The sequence below is a fragment of the Seriola aureovittata genome, chromosome 16 (genome assembly GCF_021018895.1).
Source record: "Seriola aureovittata isolate HTS-2021-v1 ecotype China chromosome 16, ASM2101889v1, whole genome shotgun sequence".
In the NCBI taxonomy this organism is placed as follows: Eukaryota; Metazoa; Chordata; class Actinopteri; order Carangiformes; family Carangidae; genus Seriola; species Seriola aureovittata.
In genome coordinates, this window is record NC_079379.1 from 15,900,632 (window position 1) to 15,914,275 (window position 13,644).

The 13,644-nt window shown below is 35.3% G+C and overlaps 1 protein-coding gene across 2 annotated transcripts in view; it reads right to left on the reverse strand.

Annotated features, from left to right (window-relative positions):
* Positions 1 to 8,501: 8,501 nt before the first annotated feature.
* Positions 8,502 to 13,644, reverse strand: part of elp2 (elongator acetyltransferase complex subunit 2) — a 26,482-nt gene continuing 21,339 nt past the window's right edge. For both annotated transcript variants that reach the window (XM_056399728.1, XM_056399727.1), the window contains exons 19-22: positions 10,765 to 10,886; positions 10,505 to 10,647; positions 9,633 to 9,746; positions 8,502 to 9,202 (exon numbers count right to left, since the gene is read on the reverse strand). In XM_056399728.1, coding sequence (XP_056255703.1) covers positions 9,007 to 9,202; positions 9,633 to 9,746; positions 10,505 to 10,647; positions 10,765 to 10,886 — 575 coding nt within the window. In that variant the 3' untranslated portion in view covers positions 8,502 to 9,006. The remainder of the gene's footprint in view (positions 9,203 to 9,632; positions 9,747 to 10,504; positions 10,648 to 10,764; positions 10,887 to 13,644) is intronic.

Sequence of the window (13,644 nt, forward strand, 5' to 3'; positions counted from 1 at the left end):
AGGCATAAAAACATCATAAAAACATCATAGTATAGTAAGGCACAAAAAGTAATAATGACATCAAAGGAAAGTAAGGCATAAAAAGTCATTAAAACATCATAGTATATAGTAAGGCATAAAAATCCAACAAAACATCATAGTATAGTAAGGCATAAAAAGTCATAAAAACGACATAGGCATAGGCATAAAAAGGACATTGTATTGTAGGTCATAAAAAGGCTTAAAAAAACGACATCGTATAGTAAGGCAAGAAAAGTCATAAAGACGACATAGTATATTAAGGTATAAAAAGTCATAAAAAGTCATAAAAACGACATAGTATAGTAAGGCATAAAAACGTGATAAAAACGACATATTACAATAAGGGATAAAAAGTAATTAAAACGACATAGTATAGTAAGGCATAAAAACGTCATAAAAAGTCATAAAAACGACATAGTACAATAAGGCTTAAAAATGACAGTATAGTAAGGCATAAAAATTCATAAAGACGTCATAGCATAGTAAGGCATAAAGAGTCATAAAAACGACATAGTATATTAAGGCATAAAAATTTACAAAATGACATAGTATGGTAAAGTATAAAAAGTCATAAAAAGGACATAGTATAGTGAGGCATAAATTTCAAAACAACGTCATAGTATAGTAAGGCATAAAAACGTCATAGTATAGTAAGGCATAAAAAGTCATAAAGACGACATAGTATATTAAGGCATAAAAAGTCATAAAGACGACATAGTATATTAAGGGATAAAAAGTTATAAAAACGTCATAAAAACATCATAGTATAGTAAGGCATAAAAAGTCATAAAGACGACATAGTATATTAAGGGATAAAAAGTTATAAAAACGTCATAAAAACGTCATAGTATAGTAAGGCATAAAAAGTCCTAAAAACGTCATAGTATAGTAAGGCATAAAAAGTCCTAAAAACGTCATAGTATAGTAAGGCATAAAAATTCATAACAATATCATAGTATAGTAAGGCATAAAAACGTCATAGTATAGTAAGGCATAAAAAGTCATAAAGACGACATAGTATATTGAGGCATAAAAAGTCATAAAAACGTCATAGTATAGTAAGGCATAAAAACGTCATAAAAACGACATAGTACAATAAGACATAAAAATGACATAGTATTGTAAGGCATAAATATTTATTAAAACGTCATAGTATAGTAAGGCATAAATATTTATTAAAACATCATAGTATAGTAAGGCATAAAAACGACGTAGTAATAAGGCATGAAAAATCATAAAAACATCATAGTATAGTAAGGCATAAATAGTCCTAAAAACGTCATAGTATAGTAAGGCATAAAAATTCATTAAAAAATCATAGTATAATAAGGCATAAGAAGTCATAAAGATGACATAGTATATTAAGGTATAAAAAGTCATAAAAAGTCACAAAAACGACAGTATAGTAAGGCATAAATATTTATTAAAATGTCATAGTATAGCAAGGCATAAAAACAACGTAGTATAGTAAGGCATAAAAATTCATAAAAATGTCATAGTATACTAAGGCAAGAAAAGTCATAAAAATGACATAGTATATTAAGGCATACAAATTCATAAAAATGTCATAGTATACTAAGGCAAGAAAAGTCATAAAAATGACATAGTATATTAAGGCATAAAAAGTCATAAAAACGACATAGTATAGTAAGGCATAAGAAGTCATAAAGACGACATAGTATATTAAGGTATAAAAAGTCATAAAAAGTCATAAAAACGACATAGTATATTAGGGCATAAAAAGTCATAAAAACGTCATAGTAAAGCATAAAAAGTCATAAAAACGACATAGTATAGTAAGGCATAAAAATCAAAACAACGTCATAGTATAGTAAGGCATAAAAAGTCATAAAAACGACATAATATAGTAAGGCATAAAAACATCATAGTATATTAAGGCATAAAAAGTCATACAGACGACATAGTATAGTAAGGCATAAAAATTCATAAAAACGACATAGTATAGTAAGGCATAAGAAGTCATAAAGACGACATAGTATATTAAGGTATAAAAAGTCATAAAAATTCATAAAAACGACAGTATAGTAAGGCATAAATATTTATTAAAACGTCATAGTATAGCAAGGCATAAAAACAACGTAGTATAGTAAGGCATAAGAAGTCATAAAGACGGCATGGTATATTAAGGTATAGAAAGTCATAAAAAGTCATAAAAACGACATAGTATAGAGAGGCATAAAAAGTCATAAAAACGGCATAGTATTGTAAGGCATAAAAACAACGTAGTATAGTAAGGCATGAAAAGTCATAAAGACGACATAGTATATTAAGGCATAAAAAGTCATAAAAACGTCATAGTATAGTAAGGCATAAAAAGTCATAAAAACATCATAGTATAGTGAGGCATAAATATTTATTAAAACGTCATAGTATAGTAAGGCATAAAAACAACGTAGTATAGTCAGGCATAAAAAGTCATAAAGACGACATAGTATATTAAGGCATGAAAAGTCATAAAAACGTCATATTATAGTAAAGCATAAAAACGTCATAAAAACATCATAGTATAGTAAGGCATAAAAATGTCATAAAAACGTCATAGTATAGTAAGGCATAAAAATTCATAAAAACGACATAGTATAGTAAGGCATAAGAAGTCATAAAGACGACATAGTATATTAAAGTATAAAAAGTCATAAAAATTCATAAAAACGACAGTATAGTAAGGCATAAATATTTATTAAAACGTCATAGTATAGCAAGGGATAAAAACAACATAGTATAGTAAGGCATAAGAAGTCATAAAGACGGCATGGTATATTAAGGTATAGAAAGTCATAAAAAGTCAAAAAAACGACATAGTATAGTAAGGCATAAAAAGTCATAAAAATGACATAGTATATTAAGGCATAAGAAGTCATAAAGACGACATAGTATATTAAGGCTTGAAAAGTCATAAAAACGTCTTATTATAGTAAAGCATAAAAAGTCATAAAAATGACATAGTATAGTAACGCATAAAAATCAAAACAATGTCATAGTATAGTAAGCCATAAAAAGTAACAAAATGACATAGTATAGTAAGGCATAAAAACGTCATAAAAACATCATAGTATAGTAAGGCATAAAAATTCATAAAAATGTCATAGTATAGTAAGGCATAAAAAGTCATAAAAATGACATTGTACAGTAAGACATAAAAATGACATAGTATACTAAGACATAAAAATTACATACTATAGTAAGGTATAAAAATTCATAAAAACACATAGTATAGTAAAGCATAAAAACGTCATAGTATAATAAAGCATAAAAATTCATAAAAACGACATAGTACAGTAAGGTATAAAAACGTCATAGTATAGTAATGCATAAAAGGTCATAAAGATGACATAGTATATTAAGGCATAAAAAGTCATAAAAACGTCATAGTATAGTAAGGCATAAAAGGTCATAAAAACACATAGTATAATAAGGCATGAAAAGTCATAAAAACGACATTGTACAGTAAGACATAAAAACAACATACTATGGTAAGCTATAAAAAGTCATAAAAATGTCATAGTATATTAAGGCATAAAAAGTTACAAAATGACAGTATAGTAAGGCATAAAAATTCATAAAAACGTCATATTATAATAAGGCATAGAAATTCATAAAAAACGACATAGTACAGTAAGACATAAAAACGACAGTATAGTAAGGCATAAAAACTCATAAAAACGACATAGTACAGTAAGGCATAAAAACAACATACTATAGTAAGCTATAAAAAGTCATAAAAATGTCATAGTATATTAAGGCATAAAAAGTTACAAAATGACACAGTATAGTAAGACATAAAAACATCATAAAAACGTCATAGTATATCAAGGCATAAAAAGTCATAAAGACAACATAGTTTATCAAGGCATAAAAAGTCATAAAAACGTCATAAAAACGTCATAGTATAGTATGGTATAAAAATTCATAAAAACAACACAGTATAGTAAGGCATAAGAAGTCATAAAGACTACATAGTATATCAAGGTATAAAAAGTCATAAAAAGTCATAAAAACGACATAGTAGCCTATAGTAAGGCATAAAAAGTCATAAAAACGTCATAGTATAGTAAGGCATGAAAATAACGTAGTATAGTAAGGCATAAAAATCAAAATAACGTCATAGTATAGTAAGGCATAAATATTTATTAAAAAGTCATAGATAGTAAGGCATAAAAAGTCATAAAGACGACATAGTATATTAAGGCATAAAAAGTCATAAAAACGTCATAGTATACTAAGACATAAAAATGACATAGTATAGTAAGGTATAAAAATTCATAAAAACATATAGTATAATAAGGCATAAAAATTCATAAAAACGACATAGTACAGTAAGGTATAAAAACGTCATAGTATAGTAATGCATAAAAGGTCATAAAGAACACATAGTATATTAAGGCATAAAAAGTCATAAAAACGTCATAGTATAGTAAGGCATAAAAGGTCATAAAAACACATAGTATAGTAAGGCATGAAAAGTCATAAAAACGACATTGTACAGTAAGACATAAAAATGACATAGTATAGTAAGGCATAAAAATTCATAAAAACGTCATATTATAATAAGGCATAAAAATTCATAAAAACGACATAGTACAGTAAGGCATAAAAACGACAGTATAGTAAGGCATAAAAACTCATAAAAACGACATAGTACAGTAAGGCATGAAAAGTCATAAAAACGTCATATTATAGTAACGCATAAAAATCAAAACAATGTCATAGTATAGTAAGCCATAAAAAGTAACAAAATGACATAGTATAGTAAGGCATAAAAACGTCATAAAAACAACATAGTATATCAAGGCATAAAAAGTCATAAAAACGTCATAGTATAGTAAGGCATAAAAAGTCATAAAAATGACATTGTACAGTAAGACATAAAAATGACATAGTATACTAAGACATAAAAATGACATAGTATAGTAAGGTATAAAAATTCATAAAAACACATAGTATAGTAAAGCATAAAAAGTCATAAAAACAACATTGTACAGTAAGGCATAAAAACGTCATAGTATAATAAGGCATAAAAATTCATAAAAACAACATAGTACAGTAAGGTATAAAAACGTCATAGTATAGTAATGCATAAAAGGTCATAAAGACGACATAGTATATTAAGGCATAAAAAGTCATAAAAACACATAGTATAGTAAGGCATGAAAAGTCATAAAAACGATGTGTATACTGCATGTGCAGTATACACATAGTATAAAAAGTCATAAAAAGTCATAAAAACGACATAGTAGCCTATAGTAAGGCATAAAAAGTCATAAAAACGTCATAGTATAGTAAGGCATGAAAACAACGCAGTATAGTAAGGCATAAAAATCAAAACAATGTCATAGTATAGTAAGCCATAAAAAGTTATAAAAAGGTCATAAAAACGTCATAGTATAGTAAGGCATAAAAAGTCATAAAGACGACATAGTATATAAGGGCATAAAAAGTCATAAAAACGTCATAGTATAGTAAGGCATATAAGGTCATAAAAACATCATAGTATAGTAAGGCATGAAATGTTATAAAAAAAACGACATTGTACAGTAAGACATAAAAATGACCTAGTATAGTAAAGCATAAAAAGTAATCAAAACGACATAGTATAGTAAGGCAAAAAAATTCATTAAAACGTCATAATATAGTAAGGCATTAAAAATGTCACAGTACAGTAAGGCATAGAAACATCACAATATAGTAAGCCATTAAAACTCACATTAGTCTTAAAAACATCATGGCATTGTAAGGAATAAAAAAATCATAGTATAGTAAGGTATAACAAGTCATAGTATAGTAAGCCATAAAAAGTCATACAATAGTAAATCAAAAAACACGTTACAGTGTTCATGGTAACATTTTCATGGGATTTCTTAACAGAAATTAACCTCATACTTTGGCATATCCAGCTATTCAGATAGCCTCTGCCTTTTCAGTCAGTCAAATGTTAGCATGCTTAAATCGGTTGTCTTGGAGAAGTAGCCTGTTTGAGGGCACAATGGAATGATCTAATATGACTTCACTCCAAACGTAGTGCACACAAGTTCACTCAAATATTGGTAGGGACAACTCTGTCCTCCCAAAATATTGGTAGGGACATGTCCCTATTGTCCTTATGCAAATCTACGCCCTTGCTGTACACCCCCACACACAGCGACGCATAACTCATTCAACATTACGGAAACAGTGCATACACATTTCACACAGACTTAGGGCACTCTAAAAATAAAACCAGAACTACATTATTTGTCTTAAAAACATTTTTCCATCATATGTTCTTTGTGTAGCTTACAAAGGCTGAAATGTTTGAAGTTTTATGCTATCAAAAAAGAAGCTCTTCCATTAAAATCATGGACTATTCATCTAGGGGAACCGACACTGACACAGAAGCATAATGCTGTAGTCCCCTCCAGTATTCCCTAATTCAAAAACCTCTCTTGAGCAGTGTTTCTGAGGTCTCAGTAACCTTTGTTAGTGGTTTATTACCTGTGCCACTGGTCACCATTTTCTCCATTAATCTGCAGCATTCAAGGATTTTCAGACGTGACTTCTAATCCCCCCTCAGTACCACATTATGGCAATCCAACCTCAACAAGATGAGTGGTCAAGGGCATATTGAAGCGGACATCTTAGAGAGGAGCATATGCCTATGTATTAGTATGCTAGTCAGAGCAGAGAGCTGAGAGAGCTCCACACACAAATGTGTCTATGAAAATTCCCAGTAAGATAATCATTCATGTTTAAATTGAAACATCACTGATAATGATTCAATAATTACATGATGTTATATATGATGTGGATAATCCCTTGATTTATAGCTGTATTGTCCCAAAACCTAATTTCACTGTTTGAAAAACAGCCATTTCCTGGAGGAGCGTGTGTGGTCTGGGTTGACTGATGCCTCCATACATACCAAGATACGTGATTAGAGAGAGAGTTATGGCCAGTGGTTACAATCTCCTGCAGATACATTTATGGCTGACATATAATGACGGCACACTCGGCTGAGTCCACAGTAAATCCAGGACAAGAAGACTTCTTCTGTCCTTGAGAATTCTGTTAAGGGCTTTACTCAGCCTCCCGAAGCAGATGTACCCTAATCTAAATCTGCACCATTCAATAACTGGACAGTCTTGCATTGATTTATCCTCATCTGCTGTAATGTTTAATGCTACTTATAAAGGACCATACCTGTGTTTTATTTCCTTAACTACAACTAATATATGCTTACTGCTATCTATTTTCAAATGCACATGGTTCCCAAAATGATGACAAGGGCTCGTAAGCTAACTCTGAGGAGACATGATATGACTGAGTTATTGAAGTAAAACACAAAAATCCCTCTGTGGTTTAATTGGTTATGTGATGACCAGTGATAAGACATGGCTTTGTTTTAAGGGCTAACAAGCCAAAAAGGTTGGGATTTAACCGCTCATGCAAGCTTCAGCAGTCTGTGGATTGATAATCATACCAAAATAAAATGGAAACCACTGACTGCCCGGAAAAGACATAAGATCTTAAAACACGGCAACATGTCTTGCATAATAGCTGTTATGTACGTCTGGTCTTGGTCTAAACCAGGGGTTTCCAACAGGTGGCTTCTGAGCTACCAGCAGCTCACCCAAAGGTTCTGAGAATATAGTCTGCACAAACCATGGATGGATAGTACAAACTTTAAGCGACACAACTTCACTCAGTGAATCTACTCCAAATGCAACTAAATCAAATACACAGATATACCCACCCCGCTTCAACACCATATAATTAATCATCAGTTGTCAGTCAAATTAGTTATGCTGTCAAGTTTGTTTACATCAGATATGCCGTAGGCGACACGCAGTGATAGAAACTCTTCTGGATAACAGAACAGATATAAACTAAACTTTTCTAAGAAACCAGAAATATGTTGCCTTGGATTACATGAATTTAGCTGTGGGCTTCAAATTGAGCCCTATTTGTTTTTGCCCATGTTTGTTTACACTTTGGAAAATTAAGTGTACCGAATTAGCTATTTTAAGTCCCTGTTTGTTATGTACCATTGAATGTACTGATATCTATCACTATTACTTACTGAGGAGCTTCTTTTTTCTCTGATGTCTGTATGTTCAGCTTTGACCCAGTTTTTTGGCACACTGATGTCAGACTGATGTCTGAAGTGAGTTTTGGATATTGATATTTGATGGCTTGTTCAATTCTGTTATTCATCTGATTTGTTTTGGAGATCAGTTTGAGTGTTTTGATACAATATGTGAATAAATGTAACCAGTAATATAAGCTATGAGTAGCTCTGAGAGTAAAAATTGTTGGCCTTTGGGCTTAACCATGCAAAAACACACAGGTATGGCTCTTGAAGTTGTGACACTGCTACAGAGTCTATGTTTGGTGATCCTACACCATCATGTACTTAAGAGTTTGTTGATTGTTTAAATCAACAAACCCTTCAGAACTTAATTTAGAAACCAAAGACAGTCAAATTGTAGATATAGAAAACGTTTTTATTGATTGGTCATTAAACAAATAAACACCATACATAGTGTACGATTAATGATCAGAGAGAATAGCATGGTCATGATGATCTGATTACTTCCTTGATGAGTTGCTTTAACAATACAGTTCACTGTATAACTGTTTACTTGGATAACCTGTCTAAATATGCGATCTGTATAGATATCTAGCGGTGTCCTCTTCTCTCAGTCTATAACACTTTGAAGTGTCTAAGCAAAATACCACCCTAAGGTCATGGTGTTTTCACCATCTTTCTTCCACCCATCAAATCCATTCAGCTGTGTGTAGACAGACTGCGGGGCATGTGTGTTGTTGGTTTGTCCTGAGACTGACCCATGACTGGACTTGTTGTCACAGGGAGTGAATGGCTTGCCAGTGAGCAGCTGTGGCCTTGGTGCCCTAGTCAGGCCTGTGGCCCTCAGTCCAAGTGTCTCTCTGTGTGTGAGGGGCATAATAGTGTCAGTGTTGGTGGTGCTAAAGAGCCAGTTTGTTGATGTTGAAGATTTTGACAGTGTGGTCGGCGCTGGCGCTGGCAAGCTGGACCCAGGAGCTCTCCTCCTCGATTTCACTCTCTCCGTCAGCCTGTCCATCCTTCTTATTGTTCTCTCGACCCGCTTGGCCGGCCCTGGGCCTCCAGCGGAGCCTCTTGACTGCCAAAGCGTGGCTTTGTCTGAGAAAGTATGTGGTGAAGGGAAACAGCAGGACACTGCTCTGGATGGCAATAAGCATAGAATAATTACCCCAAAATACCCACGATACATACTATACCGCTGTGCCACCTATCCATCTCAAACAAACAACATGGATGAACAAACAATATCAATATTCTCGCAATACAATTCATGGATTATTGGTCATACACACACACTAAGGAGATTCTTTTAAAAATGAATCGTGGGAAATGAGGGATACAAAACACACAGAAATGCCCATAAGTACCTGCTAAGAAAGCCTCTGCCTCTCAGCAGCCACCAAACCAACCAGCCACACTACTGCCATTTACATGTGCTGCCAGTGGCCATAAGAGGCCTTTCAATGCTGCATCTCATGAACTTCAGATGAACCTCACATGTGTGTTTATGTGTGTGTTGTAAGGATACAAGGTGTCTGTTTCTCCACAGCTGACCCAGCCAAGTTCTCCAGCACACTCCTGCTCAGGGCTCCACCTGTACAGCAGGATTCTCCCACACTCCAAGCCGACTGCGAGCAGGTAGCTGTGGAACGCAGCAGAACACACACACACACACACACACACACACACACACACACACACACACACACACACACACACACACACACACACACACACACACACACACACACACACACACACACACACACACGTACGTATGTATTACAGCAGACAAAACTTTCACCTACATTAATTTCTACAGCTCAAACCACACAGTAATGGAAATTTTAGATAAACTTAGAATTTTAGATACTTTAATAAAATTAAAATCCATTTTACTATCACAGGGTTTAGATGTTTCATCTGGGGCTTTAAAAGATGAATGCAGAAGTCTGGATCCATGCTTTACACAATGACAAGTACAGCTTTATTCATTTCAATACATGCCACCAGCTTACAATGCCCTGAAGAGAATCCAGGTCTCCCTAAACAAGTAGTGTGCTCTGTGTATTAGCAGTTGCAGAGATAATTCACATATTTGGTTGCTGTGAACCATTTGAGTCATTATGTAACTCATTTCCTCAACACCATCATCTGCTGCGCTTAACTTTGTCTTGAAACCTATTTCTGTGTCACTCTTACGTCTTTTCAAATGAAGAGATAAAAATAAAACAGCAACAGCCAAAACTAACATCTACGCAAAATCAAAGTGTTCAAGACAGACAACCATACGACCAGTACCATCCTGGTTTGCCAGTAAAGGTGATACTTATTCATGATTTCGCCATAGTGCACAAAAAATAGGCTTTCATATGTGATTGTGTGTGTATGTGTGTGTACCTGTTATCAGAGCAGAATACAGGGCAGAAAGCTACAGCAGTAGCCGCATCGCCCACATCCAAGACGGAGGAACAGGGTTTAATCTCAGGAGGAGGCACGGAGTCTTCGGTGTCCTCTAATCTGCACGGGCCCCACACGATCACCTGGACACACACACACACACACACACACACACACTTGAATGAGGAATCAAAAAATTGATGCCATCAGTTCATCAGTTTCACCTTCAAAGCTAATTGTTTTTTTTGAATGAAAATGACCTTCTTGTCCCGACTGGATGTCACAAAGTATTTGCTGTCGGGGCTCCAGTCACATGACCAGATGATTCGAGTGTGTACGGCTGTGTCCTTCCCTGTGTGTGCGTGCAGCGAGAACTGCGGCTCTGCGTGGAAACAACACACACAAACAAGAAGAGAGATTACATTAAGAGAGATTACATATTTACAACAACACATTCACACACGCATTTTTGGCAAGAGATGAGCTGATAGTCGAAACTTTGTCATGATTATTGTAGCATGACATCAGCATGCCCAGACCGCTGCCTCAGTGCTCTGAGGCAACAAAGGTTCTCCCGAGTGACAAATAAACAACCCAACAAGACAGAGAACCTCATTCCAGCCCTCCATTTCAGTCAGTTTTGGTTTATGACCTGCTGCTGTTTATTTCCCCAGCCTAAGTCATTTCAGACCCCAGATTGGTTTTCCCCAGAGAGCTTGTTTGTATGCTGCTGGCAGCCGCCTGTCTGCGCGTACGTGACAGTGCTGCACACACACACACACACAAAAATAACTGAGCCGGCATGTACACACAGCCGTATAACCACAGTGTTGCCACAAAAGTCTGAGTTAACCACCATGTCATGTCTGTCTGTGCACTCTCAACATTCTCCCTCTGCAAAATGAACACACACATATCTGAGGGTGTGTTGTTTTGGGGCACACAAGTGTTGCATCTCTTTCCATTAACACTCTCTTTTGAGGACCTGGAAGGGAACGTTGGGCTGCTTTCCTTTGTTCAGACAAAACAAAGGAAAGTAGAGATGTGTTCAGTTTAGAGTTGGCTTGCAAAATACATCAAGAAGATAAAAGAGCGGCACCATGAGAAAGGCTTTACAGATTAGATAGATAGCTGTACAAAAAAAAGAAGAAAAGGGAGGAGTGAAAGGTAACACTGTCTCCTTAATGGAGATGTCTGGGTGCTTGACCCACGAGGGAGAAAAGGATGAAAACAGGAGGATGTGGTGAGACAAAACAGGTTGGAGACAGAGAAAAGGTGAAGATGGAGGAAGTCAGTCTGTTTGATCGGCTCTGACTTCGTTTAACCTTCCCTAGTCTGGCTTGTGAGACTGTGTGTGTGTGTGTGTGTGTGTGTTCTTTACAATCACCTTGAGTGATTTAGCAGCCAACCAGAACGGACGGGACCCCACACACTCACTCACACACTCACACACTCACTCACTCACACACTCACTCACACACACACACACACACACACACACACACACTCACACATTCACACACACACACACACACACACACACACACACACACACACACACACACACACACGCACACACACACGCGCGCGCTCCTGCCTCTGTGCAGTCCACCATACACACAAACAGTGCAGGACTGGTTAGCCTCTGTCGGTGCCCATTAAGACCGTCCTGGGCAGCCAAAAGAGCCAGGAGATGTGTTACCAGGTGCAGGTGGGGGGTAATCCTCTGAGCTTAAACGTTGTGTTCTGCTCACCTTGGATACAGGGATCAGGTTATTTGTCTGAGTCAAGGTGCTGAGATTCTCTCATATAAACAAACTCTCCAGGAGCATGCTCTTGTTTACAGAGGCCCTGTAGGAGGTGAATGGAGAGTGAGGATGCACAGGTTCTACTTTTTCTTTACTAGCTCAGGGCAGTAGCAGTAGTAGAAATACTGATCCAATATTAGTGCTTGTTTTTTTCTGATCAGATTTGAATCATCTTGTCGTATCTTTATAACAGTTTTTATGTGATGACAGCAGGGCAAATAGCTCCCATCTGGTCAGAACCTGATCTGGGACTCATACTGATCAAACTTCTAAAAATTACACAATTTTGTGTTTACAAAATGATAACATTTATCATGCTACTTACAGTCAAGTGTAAGAGAAACAGCTCACAAGTTATCAGATGATAGCCACCACCGTGTTAAATTAGTTACAACAACTGAAATGGAAAAGGACAACTGCAGACAATGAAGATGGCAGCTACAGTATAATCTACTCAGATCAAAGTAGGATAAAACTACAAGGAGCTGCCCTGTATACACTGAGTTTACTTTGGAGTTCCACAGGAGTATTCAGGGTTTGGGCCCACAGATGAAATCTCATTCACTTATTTTCTCAGACCATGTGGAAACTGACAGTGGTGACCTTCCAGAAACAAATCTGTTTTTCTAACCATTAAAGGGGAGAAGATCAAGCAAAGCAGACATAATTAGTGATACAGATAGTGACAAGAGTGGCTATTTAGCAGCATGAATCAAACCAAAGGCCAAAAACAAGCAACTACTTGTGGGTTTATGTCTGTATCTTCAAACAAGGGTTGCACAACTCCTGAAATGTATTTACAGCATTGGTAGTTTTCTTCTTCATCTTGATCCTGACATGACATGCACGCAAGCTCATATTTGATGAGCTATCGCAATCTGTTGCAACTTTGCTACACTGACAAGCCCTCTGGCAATAGATGACATTAAATGAAATATACAGGAAGGCATCTGTTATAGTCTGCATAGTTATTGTCCATCTGAAAGCTCCTGTAGCCCATTTCAAAGAAGAGTTGCATCTGCTACCCAAAGTGTCACCTGTAATACAGATATTATTACTTTTCTTAAAAAGGGGCCGTTAGGGAAATTCTAATTGTGGTCAATTTACATAAATATGCTGAAAATGTTGTTAAATTTAAATTTAAATAAATAATTAAAGAAGCGTTCCCTTATTAGCTCCTTTTTTGGACTAGTTTCAGTCAACGCATCACTTGTTTGGCTCTTCACAGTATTAATTAGTGGGATACTTCCAATCAGGCCAGCTTGACTTGGAATTTGATTTGGAACAAATCTGCTCAGTGGGTTTACCTAATTTTGATTAATTTGAATTAGG